Source organism: Schistocerca serialis, chromosome 9, assembly GCF_023864345.2.
Source record: "Schistocerca serialis cubense isolate TAMUIC-IGC-003099 chromosome 9, iqSchSeri2.2, whole genome shotgun sequence".
NCBI lineage: Eukaryota > Metazoa > Arthropoda > Insecta > Orthoptera > Acrididae > Schistocerca > Schistocerca serialis.
The window spans coordinates 49,313,901-49,328,731 of record NC_064646.1 but is presented as its reverse complement, the minus strand read 5'-3'; the positions used below and the strand labels follow the sequence as shown (position 1 = coordinate 49,328,731).

The 14,831-nt window shown below is 47.0% G+C and overlaps 1 protein-coding gene across 2 annotated transcripts in view; it reads right to left on the bottom strand.

Moving 5' to 3' along the window:
* The window catches only part of LOC126419179 (organic cation transporter protein), a 489,944-nt gene that overhangs the window by 69,601 nt on the left and 405,512 nt on the right, over positions 1-14,831 (bottom strand). For both annotated transcript variants that reach the window (XM_050086308.1, XM_050086309.1), the window contains exons 3-4: positions 10,659-10,815; positions 2,901-3,004 (exon numbers count right to left, since the gene is read on the bottom strand). In XM_050086308.1, the coding sequence (XP_049942265.1) occupies positions 2,901-3,004; positions 10,659-10,815 (261 nt within the window). The remainder of the gene's footprint in view (positions 1-2,900; positions 3,005-10,658; positions 10,816-14,831) is intronic.

Here is a 14,831-nt window from a genome sequence, read left to right as displayed (position 1 = left end):
ACGGTTCAACGAGGGACTGAATGGAAGTCTTAGACCTGCTTAGCGAATTTACACGTGACCAGAATTTTTATGTTCTCTGCCAGATCTTTTGCTTAGGTGTGAGGGTGGTAGTAGTTGTATGCTTCGTGCATAGATCTTTTCACAGACGCGCGAATGTCTAGTAACCTTTCCTTATCGTCATTTGTGCGTTCTCTTTTGAACAGAGAGTGTAACAACGCTTTCCGAATTTCGTTATTAAACTATGGTGGGTCTCTTCCATCCTTTAGCCACTTACTATGCACATAACTCTCTAGACAACGATTTACAGTCTCAATAAATTTCGTCCATAATTACTCTAGGACCACGTTACTGGAACTAAGCGACTTCAGTTCACTGTCTAAGTGAGATGATAACTGTTTATCTGCTCTGTCTATCAGACACACTGTCCTGGCCTTCTCGACTCTTTTATTAACTTTCGTAACCACAGTTGCTGTGACATGATACCGCTTCCATACTGAGACTGTCGATTAGGTCCGGCCTATTTGTAGCTAGAACAGCTAAGACATTTCCATTGCGTGTGGGCTGCCGAACTAACTGCTTATGACAGTTTTCAGAAAACGTTTTCAAAACTATTTCGCATGACTGTTTGTGTATCCATCGCAATGAATCCACAGACATCCCAGTCTATACCCGGTAGGTTAAAGTCGCCTCCAGCTAGTACTGCCCGATTTGGGTATTTCCGCGCTACTGACCGTAGCCTGTTTTTGAATGATTCTGGAACTGTAACAGCGGCATCGGGTGGCCGGTAAAAACATTTATTACTAGGCTGTTACCTAAATTTCTCGGCAAATGTGGGGGTGGCTTTGGGAACATTCTTACATTCACGTAGTTGAATGATGGCACCATGTTACACTTTACGCAAACAATAAAAATGTAGCTTTCATAACAGATCTGGTTCAACTTCAATTATGCTAGTCAAAATTACAAAAATAATGGGCATGCAAGTAATCCAATAAATCCATTAGAATAACGCAGTGTAAAGTTTTGTATGCACTTTTGTAGATGGCATCAAGGCCGTATACTCTATTTTTTAAACCTCATTTCTTGGTTCTCCATCTCTAAGAGTATTAATCATGGACATTTCTTGCTAGATATTACTGCTGATATCCAGTAAAATATTCTCCACCGTTCTGACTCCATTCTTGTTTCCAGTTTTTAATTTTCCATGTTAGACTAACATTATTGGTGGCTGATAAATAGATTCTGTGAATATTTTCTAATTTTAGTTTATGACTCTTTGGATACGTTTTATTTAATCATTTAGGAATGTAATTGCAGTTTACAGAAAAAAAATATATCGCAACACCGAACAGCAATTAATGCAGAGTAATGAAATTTCGGGAATATATTTGTCTGGGTAACATTGCAAGATCACAAGTTAATGTAAATGCGAGATAAGCCATCGCTGATGTGAAATGGTGGTACTTCAATAACCGATGTAACTAAAGGAATGTTGAATGCAAACGTGTGTGCATTGTGGTGTACAGATGCCACATACCATTCTGTGAATGGGATTTCCTGCCTGTTACACGTGGTCGGTCAATACAGGAACGGTTAATGCTGTTTGTAGATGACGCTGGACTTGTCTTCCGACAATATCCCGCATGTGCTCGATTGCAGACAGATTTCGCGGCAACATGTCGACACTCTTGTAGAGCGTGTTGGGTTACAACGGCGCAATGTGGACGAGCGTTATCATGTTGGAAAATACCCACCTGGACTGCTACTCCTGAATGGCAGTACAACAGGTCGAATCATCAGATTGGCGTACAAACTTGCAGTCAAGGTGCGAGGGATAGCCATTAGAGTGCTCCTATTGTCATACAAAGTGGCACCCCAGACGGTAATAACTCTATGTGTAGGTCCCGTGTGTGTATCACACAGACAGGTTCTCAGTTCACCTCCAGCTAATCAACACACGGCCATCACTGGCACCGAGGCGGTACAGGCTTTCATCACAAAACACAACAGACCTCCACCCTGCCCTCCAATGAAGTTTCAAATGGCGATGGTTTGGGGTCAGTGGAATACACGCTACAGGGCGTCTGTCTCGAAGCTGTTCTTGGAGCAACCGATTTGAAACAATTAGTTTCGTCACTGCGTTACCAAGTGTTGTTCAAAACGCTGCTGACGCTCCAGAGACACACACCGAACAACACGGCGTTCCCCCTCGGCAGAGACACGTGGTCGTCTGCAGCCAGGTCTTGTAGCGACCGTGACGACCGCTGCCAGCAACCATGTACAGTGGCTGCAGTCCTGCCAAGCCTTTCTGCACTATCGCGGAAGGAACATCGAGATTCTCGTAGCCCTATCACACCACCTCGTTCAAAGTCAGTGAGGTCTTGACAATGGCGTTTTCATCGCCTTAAAGGCATTCTTGACAGACATGAACACTCAATCTGAAAGGTAACTAACGCTCACTACCTTTACATTGTGTATGTGAAGCAAATTTGATTTATATCCACATTACGGCGCCACTAGCGCCACTCTTACGCAACTGGCGCGAATCTGAATAGATATCGTCTTTCAGATGTAAAAGCACACCTGCCAACTTTCGTTTATGTCGCAAAATTCCTCCAGGGCGTTGCAACTTTTTTTCGTCAATGAATAAAATTACCTGTGCACACTGCATATACTAATGAAATATGCCAACCCTTCAGGTATCCCCGAAGAGAGACATTAGATACAATAGGTTTAGTGTACTTCTTGCCACGTTATAGTTTTAAAGACACAGAATCAGCAGTATCAAAAACACCAATTTCAGACTCCTGCCCGCTGTTGGATAATTTTCTGCCCATGGAGCGCACATTCAGCAGCTTTAACCGTTCAAGTTTCTATTGTGGCTGACCCGAAGCACTCACCTGTCTGCGATGAAGCCGAAGATGAGCGCGCCTAGAAGCTTCCCGAAAGAGACGACCATCTGAGCCGTGGAGCGAAGCGCAGTCCTCTCACACACCAGGTCCCACTGCAACAGACACAACTGTGACAGACCTACAGACCGGCACCAGTATTAAGTGGCATGATAAGCCCGCTAAATTTTTATTTATCAACTAGTGTAGAGGTGCATGAAAGGGAAGCAGTGGTTGGCAAGGCAGTGAGACAGGGTTGTAGCCTCTCCCCCATGCTATTCAATCTGTATATTGAGCAAGCAATAAAGGAAACGAAAGAAAAATTCGGAGTAGGTATTAAAATCCACGAAGAAGAAATAAAAATTTTGAGGTTCGCCGATGACATTGTAATTCTGTCAGAGACAGCAAAGGGCTTGGAAGAGCAGTTGAACGGAATGGACAGTGTCTTGAAAGGAGGATATAAGATGAACATCAACAAAAGCAAAACGAGGATAACGGAATGTAGTCGAATTAAGTCGGGTGATGCTGAGGGAATTAGATTAGGAAATGAGACACTTAAAGTAGTAAAGGAGTGTTGCTATTTAGGGAGTAAAATAACTGATGATGGTCGAAGTAGAGAGGATATAAAATGTAGACTGGCAATGGCAAGGAAAGCGTTTCTGAAGAAGAGAAATTTGTTAACATCGAGTATAGATTTAAGTGTCAGGAAGTCGTTTCTCAAAGTATTTGTATGGAGTGTAGCCATGTATGGAAGTGAAACATGGACGATAAATAGTTTGGACAAGAAGAGAATAGAAGCTTTCGAAATGTGGTGCTACAGAAGAATGCTGAACATTAGATGGGTAGATCACATAACTAATGAGGAGGCATTGAATGGAATTGGGGAGAAGAGGAGTTGGTGGCACAACTTGACCAGAAGAAGGGATCGGTTGGTAGGACATGTTCTGAGGCATCAAGGGATCACAAATTTAGCATTGGAGGGCAGCGTGGAGGGTAAAAATCGTAGAGGGAGACCAAGAGATGAATACACTAAGCAGATTCAGAAGGATGTAGGTTGCAGTAGGTACTGTGAAATGAAGAAGCTTGCACAGGATAGAGTAGCATGGAGAGCTGCATCAAACCAGTCTCAGGAATTTTTTTTTTTTTGTTTGTGGTTTTAGGGCGCAAAACTTCTATGGTCATTAGCGCCCAGCCCGTGACGTAGAAAACAGGAAAAAAACGAAATTTAAAATCAGCAGCAATTGAAACAAAGTCAGAAAATTTGAGAAACTAAAGGCAGAAGGAATGCTTAAAAGTCCACTATAGAAAGGGGTTGGTTGTCCCCCAAAAAAAAGCTTCAAATGACTGACGTCATTTCACTGTCACTAATAAACTGTAGAACGCGGTCAGCTGAGCGCGTGTCATCTGCTAAAATCGACGATAGATCAGGCGATAGCTGTAGACGGGAGCGTAACGGATTAAAATAGGGGCATTCAATTAAAAGGTGTCTGACCGTCCACAGCTGAGAGCAGTGGGGACAGAGTGGGGGAGGATCACCGCTTAAAAGATGTCGATGACTAAAAAGACAGTGCCCTATCCGGAGTCGAGCTAAAATTACCTCCTCCCGACGACGCGTTCGGGAGGAAGAGGTCCAAGCACAAGGAACGGCTTTCACTTCCCGCAATTTATTGTGGGGAAGTGTTGACCAATGCGCATGCCATAAATGAGTAACTTGGCGACATAAACCGCTCCGTAGATCGGTAAACGGAAGAGACTGAAGAGCTGGCCGAGGAAGAGAGACTGCAGCCTTGGCCGCTATATCGGCCGCCTCATTTCCACAGATACCAGCGTGTCCCGGGAGCCAGAGGAACGCCACTGAGACGCCCCCCAGGTGGAGCAAGCGCAGACAGTCCTGAATCCGGTGGACCAGAGGGTGCGCAGGGTAAAGAGCTTGAAGACTTAGGAGAGAGCTAAGAGAATCTGAGCAGATTACGTACTGTATCCGCTGATGGCGGCGGATGTAGTGGACAGCCTGGAGAACAGCGTAAAGCTCCGCAGTATAAACCGAACACTGGTCGGGAAGCCGAAAGTGATTTGGGGTGTCGCCAACAATATAGGCAATCCCTACACCTAACGATGTTTTCGAGCCATCGGTGTAAATAAATGTGGCTTCCGTCATTTGTGCACATAGAGCAGCAAATGCCCGACGGTAAACAAGTGTAGGGGTACCATCCTTGGGAAATTGACAGAGGTCTCTGAGCAAGTCGATCCGGGGACGGTGCCAAGGCGGTGCTGTACCCCAAGTTGTCAAGAAGGTTTTAGGAAAGCGGAAGGAAAGAGAATGGAGCAGTTGACGGAAGCGGACTCCCGGGGGTAGTAGGGAGGAGGAGCGGCCTGCATACCCGACATCAAAGGAGGCGTCGAAAAAAAGGTTATGGGCTGGATTAGCAGGCATGGAAGACAGATGGCTAGCATAACGACTCAGAAGGACTGCCCGCCGATTGGACAGCGGAGGTTCAGCAGTCTCAGCATAAAGGCTTTCCACAGGGCTGGTGTAAAAAGCTCCAGACACTAAACGTAATCCACGGTGGTGGATAGAGTCGAGACGCCGAAGAATAGACGGCCGAGCAGAGGAGTAGACTATGCTTCCATAATCCAATTTCGAGCGCACTAAGGCGCGATAGAGGCGGAGAAGGACCACCCGGTCCGCTCCCCAAGAGGTACCATTCAGGACACGGAGGGTGTTAAGGGAACGCAGACAGCGAGCCGAAAGATAGGAAACGTGGGAGGACCAGCACAGTTTTCTGTCAAACATAAGACCCAAGAATTTTGCGACGTCGGAAAACGGAAGGTTGACAGGACCTAGATGTAAGGAGGGCGGAAGAAACTCCTTACGTCGCCAAAAATTAACACAAACGGTCTTACTGGGTGAGAAACGGAAGCCGGTTTCGATGCTCCACGAGTGGAGGCGATCGAGACATCCTTGAAGACGTCTTTCAAGAAGGCTGGTCCGTTGAGAGCTGTAGTAGATCGCAAAATCGTCCACAAAGAGGGAGCCCGAGACATCAGGAAGGAGACAATCCATAATTGGATTAATGGCGATGGCAAACAGTACAACACTCAGCACGGAGCCCTGGGGTACCCCGTTTTCTTGGGAGAAAGTACGGGAGAGAGTAGTGTTCACCCGCACCCTAAATGTGCGCTCTGCCATAAATTCGCGAAGAAAAAGGGGCAGCCGGCCTCTAAAGCCCCAAGAGAATAGTGTGCGGAGGATGCCTGTCCTCCAACAGGTATCGTACGCTCTCTCCAGATCAAAAAATATTGCTACCGTTTGGCGTTTCCGGAGAAAATTGTTCATGATATAAGTGGAGAGAGCAACAAGATGGTCAACAGCAGAACGATGCTTTCGGAATCCGCATTGGGCTGGTGTTAAAAGACTGCGGGACTCCAGCCACCAAGCTAAACGGTAATTCACCATACGCTCCAAAACCTTACAGACACTACTCGTGAGAGAAATAGGGCGATAGCTAGAGGGGAGATGTTTGTCCTTTCCAGGTTTCGGAACGGGAACGACAATAGCTTCCCGCCATCGCCTGGGAAAGGTACTGTCGGTCCAAATTCGATTATAAAGGCGAAGGAGGTAACGCAGGCTATGGGTTGATAAATGCAGCAACATTTGGACATGGATACCATCCGGTCCTGGGGCGCAGGAGCGAGAAGAAGAGAGTGCATGTTGGAGTTCGCGCATGGAGAAAACAGTATTGTAGCTTTCGCGATTTTGAGAGGAGAAAGCAAGATGTCGCACTTCCGCTGCACGTTTCTTCGGGAGAAACGCTGGCGGGTAATTTGAAGAGCTCGAAATCTCAGCAAAGTGCTGACCCAATGAGTTAGAAATTGCGACGGGGTCCACTAAGGTACCATGCGCGACAGTGAGCCCAGAGACCGGGGAGAAACTAGGCGCGCCTGAGAACCGTCGAAGCCAACTCCAAACTTCCGAGGAGGGAGTGAAGTTGTTAAATGAGCTAGTAAAGAATTTCCAGCTTGCCTTCTTGCTATCGCGGATGACGCGACGGCATCGCGCACGGAGCTGCTTATATCGGATACAGTTGGACAAAGTTGGATGGTGACGGAAAATGCGAAGAGCACGTCGCCGCTCACGTATTGCGTCACGGCATGCCTCGTTCCACCAAGGAACTGGAGGGCGCCGGGGCAATTCGGAGGTGCGTGGTATTGAACGTTCCGCAGCTGTGAGAATAACGTCGGTAAAATGTGTGACCTCATCGTCGACGCTGGGAAAGCGACGGTCATCGAATGTCGCTAGAGACGAAAAAAGTGTCCAATCGGCTTGGGCAAACTTCCAGCGTCGCGAGCGCATATATGGCAGTTGAGGCTGCAGTCGAAGAACACATGGAAAGTGGTCACTCGAGTGTGTATCATCAAGGGCGAACCATTCGAAGCGCCGAGCTAGCGGAACAGTACCGACCGCAAGGTCCAAATGGGATAAATTTTCCGTGGAGGCAGACAAAAATGTGGGGACCCCAGTGTTGAGGCAGACTAGATCCGCTTGGTGGAAGATGTCTAGCAATAGTGAGCCACGTGGACAAGGATGTGGAGATCCCCAAAGCGGGTGGTGGGCATTGAAGTCCCCAACCAGCAAATAAGGGGGTGGAAGCTCATCAAGAAGATGAAGGAGATCAGCTCGTGCCATTGGTGTAGACGATGGAATGTATACCGTACAAAGAGAGAACGTGTATCCAGAAAGGGAAAGACGGACGGCGACAGCTTGGAAGGAAGTGTTTAAGGGGATTGGGTGATAATGGAGAGTATCATGGAGCAGAATCATGAGTCCTCCATGGGCTGGAGTGCCTTCAACAGAGGGGAGGTCATATCGGACGGACTGAAAATGAGGGAGAACAAAGCGGTCATGGGGACGCAGCTTTGTTTCCTGAAGACAGAAGATGACCGGCGAGTAGGATCGTAAGAGGATCGACAATTCCTCCCGATTGGCGCGAATGCCGCGGATATTCCAGTGGATAATGGACATAGGGTGAACAGAAAATGGAGGAACGTCACCAAGGGTGCTGTCAACTCAACGACTGCTCAGAGCTTGCGACCGACAGCATGGAATGGCATTCAGTCGAAGGCAGAAGATCCTGATCCATAGGTTGGTCAGGAGCAGCTCCTGCCATCAACGATCGGCCAGTTGACCGGCCACCAACAGTGCGCCTCGGCGACACGGAAGATGGCCGAGGGCGATTTCCGCCAGGTGGTGCTGTAGATGGGACACGCCTTGGCGGAGAAGGAGAGGAACTGTGTTTCTTCGTAGCCTTCTTGGAGGTATGTTTAGATGAAGGAGGAACCGATGGTTGTGAAGTGGCAGTACGTAAAAACTCTTCACGAGAATGCTCTTTTTTTGAAGACTTCGCGTCCGACTTTTGGGCTCGAGATTTAGCAGAACCCGACGAAGGGTGAGCCATAGAGTGGGCAGGCGAAAGAGGTGAGGTTGAACGGGCGATCTTTGCACTGGCCGATCTGACGACCGTGGTACTAAATGTGAGGTCGCAAGTCTGCGTGGCCACCTCCTTTGTTGGCCGAGGAGAAGCAAGGACAGCGCTGTATTTTCCTTTCTGAGGCACGGTGGGCTGTCGACTGGCGAGTAACTTTCGAGCAGCAAAGGTCGACACCTTTTCCTTCACTCTTATTTCCTGGATCAGCTTTTCGTCCTTAAAAACAGGGCAATCTCGAGAGGAAGCAGCGTGGTCACCCATACAGTTGATGCAGGGAGGGGATGGAGGTGGACAAGCACCCTCATGGGCATCCCTGCCACACGTAACACATTTGGCCGGATTGGAACAGGACTGGCTGGTGTGATTGAACCGCTGACATCGATAGCAACGCGTAGGGTTTGGGACATAAGGGCGAACGGAAATTATCTCATAGCCTGCTTTGATTTTCGATGGGAGTTGAACTTTGTCAAATGTCAAGAAGACAGTGCGGGTTGGAATGATGTTCGAGTCAACCCTTTTCATAACCCGATGAACAGCGGTGACGCCCTGGTCAGACAGGTAGTGCTGAATTTCTTCGTCAGACAATCCATCGAGGGAGCGTGTATAAACGACTCCACGCGAGGAATTTAAGGTACGGTGCGGTTCCACCCGGACAGGGAAGGTGTGGAGCAGAGAAGTACGCAGCAATTTTTGAGCCTGGAGGGCACTGTGTGTTTCTAACAACAGGGTACCATTCCGTAATCTGGAACAAGACTTTACAGGACCCGCAATTGCGTCGACACCTTTCTGAATAATGAAAGGGTTGACCGTGGAAAAGTCGTGACCTTCGTCAGACCGAGAAACAACAAGGAACTGTGGCAACGATGTAAGAACCGTCTGTGGCTGAGACTCAGTGAACTTACGTTTGTGAGCAGACATAGTGGAAGGTGAGGAAACCATTGCGGAAGAATCCCCCATGATTACCGGCGTCTCCGATGGCGCGCTCCTCCCTTGTGGGGGCCCTCACCGAGGGCACACCCGCCTTAGGTGATTGTTCACACCTCAGGTCACACCTCCCGACAAACGGACGGAGGGACCAATCGGCACTTTCGGAAGGTATCAGCTCGGGTAATCACCCCTCCCTGGGCCTGGCCGTTACCAGGGGGTACGTACGTGTCCTACCTGTCTACCCGGGGCGGGGAATTACGCGTTACCCCGTCACCGGCTACGCATGGAAGTGCGTGGGTCGGCCTTCAGACACGCACAGGGAGGAAAAAAGAGAAAGGGAAGGGAAAGAAAAGGGGGTCTCAAACGCCGCAGCGGAGAAAAGGGCAAGGAGAAGAGGGAAGGAAAAGAGAAGGGCAGAGGAAGGACGAGGACTTGCAAGTGAAAAGCAAGGAATTTGGAACAGTTTCGAGCGTCCGTCTCCGGACGTAGGCACAAACCATACTCCCAGAGGGGGAGAAAGGGAAGGAAAGAGCCAGAGGTGAGGGGGGGGGCGAAGATGGGGGACGGGGAGGGATGCGGAAAGGGAAGGGAAGGTATGCAGCCCGGAAAGGAAGGAGGGCCACATTAGCTCGGGGTCCCGTGCTCGCTACGCACGTGTCCACAAAAGAGTTGTGGACCCCCTGGGGGAAGTCTCAGGACTGAAGACCACCACCACAACAACAACAACTAGTATGATTATTATTATTATTATTATTATTATTATTATTATTATTATTATTATTATTAAGTGCGATGGTTGTCACGCATTTGTTTAGAATTTGAAACAGATGCACATGTTCGGTGGTAACGATCATTGCATTACGTTCCATAAAAATATATAAAGATGCGTGGCTAACAGTGACAAAACCATTTTTATGTAAAAACTAGCTGAGAAAGCCGGCGTTGACCGGGTATTTGTTTATTCCAGTCTTCTATTCGTCCTGCCTGTTCCTCTCCCATTCTACCCAGCCCTTCGTTCTTTATACACCTCTCTTCCCTCCTCTTTGTATCCCTCCCAGCGATCCCTGTCCACCACCTCCACCCCACCCCCCACTCTCTGTGCATCCCCCCTATGTCCATCTGCTCCTCCCCTGTCTTTGTCAGAATCTCTCTCTCTCTCTCCCCCCCCTCTCCCCCTCCCTCCCGTGTGTCCCGAATTTAAGTCTAGACAATATGATCACATTTATATGGCCCACGTTAGCCTTTGAGTCTGACATATTCACAGTACAGAAATTTTTGGTGTTAGGATAATTTGTCCCATATGGAAGATGTCGCGACTACCGGTGGTGCGAGATGGAGAAGAGTTGTGCGTGCGTACCTCTGAAGTGATGGTGTGGTAGTCTTCGTAGTCGTGGCTGATGCAGGGGATTCTCGGAGGCCGCGGCTGCGACTGCACCTCTTCGAGCGCGTTCACGAAGCCCAGGTCAGCCAGTGCACTGTAGTTGTAGTTGTAGTACGAACAGGACTCCGCTTCTCTGCAGAATAGCTAGGTTTCAACTGACAGGGCAAAAAACTGCGGCAATAGACACAAATAGTGAGAGAAACTAAGAATAATATAATTAATGAAAGATAAAATAACTTATAAATATAATTAACTTTTACTGAAATCAAACTGCAGTTTTAAAGAACTGCAGGACGTGAAAGCGGCGCACTAACTGAGACAGGAGTGAGACAGGGCTGCAGCCCACCCCACACGTGTCATAGTATCTGTGCAAAGAGCAGCTGGTAAAGAAAACTAAGGAGCAACTTCAAAAGAGAATTAAAATTCGAGGAGAAGACATAAAGGTTGCAAGGTTAGAGGATAACAGTGTAATTCTACCAGTCATAGCAAAGAACTAGGAAGACCAGTTGCCCGAATTGTATAGTATCTTCAAAAAGAGGTCATAAAATGGAAATAAAAGTAAAACAAGAGCAATGGAGACTACTTGAATTACATCAGATGATGTCGAGAGAATCAGATAAGAAAATGAGACACTAAATGTAGTAGGTGAGTTTTGCTATTTGGGTAGCAAGATAATAGATGACGCTAGAAAGAAAGACGATATTATATGCAAATTGTCAACAGTATGAAATGCTTTTTTGAGAAACAAAGAACTACGGTAGCACCTAGTATGAAGTCAAGGAAAGTATTCGATTGGTTACTTTTTGTATGGCAGTGAATTGTGGAAGATTAATATTACAGGCAGGAAGGAAATAGGAGCTTTCAAAATGTGATGCTACAGCAGAATGATAAAGTTATGTGAGTAGGTGGCCTAGATAATGAAGATGTTCTAAATCTTACAGCGTAGACACAAGCTTTATGGCATAACTTTATTAAACTAGGAATTAAGTTGATAGAGAAAATACAATAAAGTGAGGTATTTTGGTAATACAGGGGGAAGTGTGGAAACATATGAAGGTGGTTGCAGTATTTATGTAGATATGAGAAGACAGTAGAGTAGCGTGGAGAACTGCATCAAATCTCTCTTCGGTATGATGTCTGTAACAACAACAACATAATTATACTTATTTAAGAGGCCAGTAACAATACAGCATTGGAAAATGGTGTAACACACAGTTCAACTCTGTCCCTTCTTTTTTTAAAATTACATACTACGCATAGTGAAAGTGTCATCTTGTAAATTTTCGTACGCTGATACCGGCCATAGAATGAGACGGCAAAAGCTATGAAGAAATTCAAGTAAAACTTTATAAGGAGCTGAAATACTGTACAAACATTACATCTGATGCCATTTTAATCCTACCCCAATAAGACAGTTTGTACGTTAATGCAAACAGGGAGACAAATAGAAAGTCACAAATTTCTACGAATGAGAAGTGCGTAAGGCAGGACGACAGCCCCATATATCTGGTCTGAACTTTGTCGTACAGACCACAGATGGAGGCGGTGGCTCGAACTGGAAGCGGTGATAGTGTTTTGGTTAACCTGCCAGGTACGCCGTGGGGTCATCATGCAGACGCCTTTAGGACCTCGGCTCAGCGCGATACAGTATTGGGGTCACTGCTGAGTACTTTACGACAGCACCTGTATTACTGAAGTCTGTATCTAAGAGGTGCTAAGACTATCCTTACAGGAGCACTTGGGGCTACACAATGAGCATGGCTTCTAGTTCTGGACCTCTTAGATAGCTGAGGAGTATGAGAAGAACAAGAACGATTCTGATTTGTCCATACACTAGTGTCTCAAATTCAGGTCCCCACTACGGTAGGCATGCAAAGCACTAGAGAACTTTGACGTAAGAGGGGAACGGACGGTCTGAAACACTCGCAAATCTAGATATCAGCCTGACTGAATCAACGTGTAAGACTTGAAACTGCAGGCGTTGAAATGAGTGAGGACAAGAGTGGGAAGAAGCAGGAAGGTGCGTGGGACGTACAATATGACCCTCTTTGTGGCTCAACAGGTGAAACCCACGGAACGCAAGATGTATGAACGGGGCAGACAGAGACGGCACGATTTCTCACGCGCGTTGTTGGAATGGCTAAAAGAAAATTTGCACAATAATAAAGAATTAGAATATGTACATTTTATTCTAATAAATTATATATTTTATACATTGTCAATTATATATAACCTTTTGTGGTCCTTCGAGACCGCAGTGCATGCCTGTCCGAGGTAACACGCACTGCACCGACTACAGCTGTTGTGAAATACATGAGGTGGATTTGCAGATGTGAATATAGACAACCCTCAGCTGTGTAATGGAATGAAGACATTGAGAATTTGTGCCGGCCCGGGACTCGAACCCCGATTTACCGCTTGTAGCGAGGAGTCGCCTTAGCACTTCGGCTATCCAGAGCGATTGATAGCCCGACCCAAACTTCCGCATATCGTCGTCCACGTGGGTACAACCTACACTCATACATTTGTTTTGTACATTCCTGTGAAGTCGAGTCTTTTCACTGAAAGTAAAAACATAATAAATGTACGGTGCAGGTTCTAGACACCATCCACGAGAACATGCCGAATTTTTGGCCTGACTGTGAAGTGTGCTCGTACAGCCAGAGTGGTTAAGGCGACCGCTCGCGACAATTGGGAAATCCAAGTTAGAGGCCCGTTCCGGCACAGAGTTTCAATGTCGTCATTTCATTATACAGTTGAGTCTTGCCCATATTCGCAACTACGATTACCTTTCATGTATTTTCTGGTGCCATCGGAGTATGAACGAAATAAAAATGTGAGACCTGAGTTTCTCCTGTCGTATACAACTTTCAAATAACTTCCCGGAATTCAAATGGTTCAAATGGCTCTGAGCACTATGGGACTTAACTTCTGAGGTCATCAGTCCCCTAGAACTTAGAACTACTTAAACCTAACTAACCTAAGGACATCACTCACATCCATGCCCGAGGCAGGATTCGAACCTGCGACCGTAGCGGTCACGCGGTTCCAAACTGAAGCGCTTAGAACCGCACGGCCACACCGGCCGGCCAACTTCCCGGAATTCAGCCAGGTAACACTTTCAGCGACCGCCGATATTTCTGCGGGAGAACACCCCGCCATTTTCAAGGCAAACTGCAACGGACAGGCGGCGTACGTGCAAATTTAAAACCTCTGTTCTCGGAATGAAGCAGGAAAGATAACACACACACTGAGCACTAGTGCCACCAAAGATGACCAAAGTGAGAGGTATCGATAGTGAGACTATGAATTCGCAGGTGAGGCAGCATTGACTCTGTTCCTCTTTTTTTTTGACAAGGGAGAGAGCCGGATTCCAAAAAGAGTTTAAACAGAAACCTCCATCCCTGTTAGCGAGGTTGCTCGCTAATTTAATCTCAAGTGCCTCCCTAATGACACTGTCCCAATAGCTGGACGTGCATGCCAAGATCTCGGTGTTATTATATAACATGGGGTGACCAGTATCCAAGCAACGTTCGGCAATAGCAGATCTATGTGGCTGCTGTAATCGTGTGTGCCGTTTCTGCTCAGTACATCGGTGCTCCACGGTCCTGATAGTTTGACCAATATAAGCCATGGCGCAGCTACACGGAATACGATATACACCCGCCTTATGTAGTCCAAGATCACACTTAACGAAACTCAAAAGTGCTCTAATTTTAGATGGAGTCTGGAAAACGCATTTCACATCGAATTTCCGTAAAATACGACCGATTTTGTTGGACGTGTTTCCTACGTAAGGCAAAAAGGCAGTAGACTTAGGTGTTGACTCAGAATTATCATCAATCACCCGATGTACAGTTGGTCGATAGCGCAACGCACGTTCAATCTGTCTATCATTATACCATTTTGACGAAATGTAACTTCAAGATGGGACAGCTCAGCTGGCAAAGTCTCGGCGTCAGAAACGACATGTGCCCTGTGTACGATGGTACGAAGTACCCCTTCACGCTGAGCCGGATGGTGACAACTATTAGCCTGTAAGTACAAGTCGGTGTGAGTACGTTTCCTGTAGACTGCATGTCCCAACGATCCATCATCCTTCCTCCTAACCAACACGTCAAGAAAGGGAAGGCTGAAAGGGTACAGTAC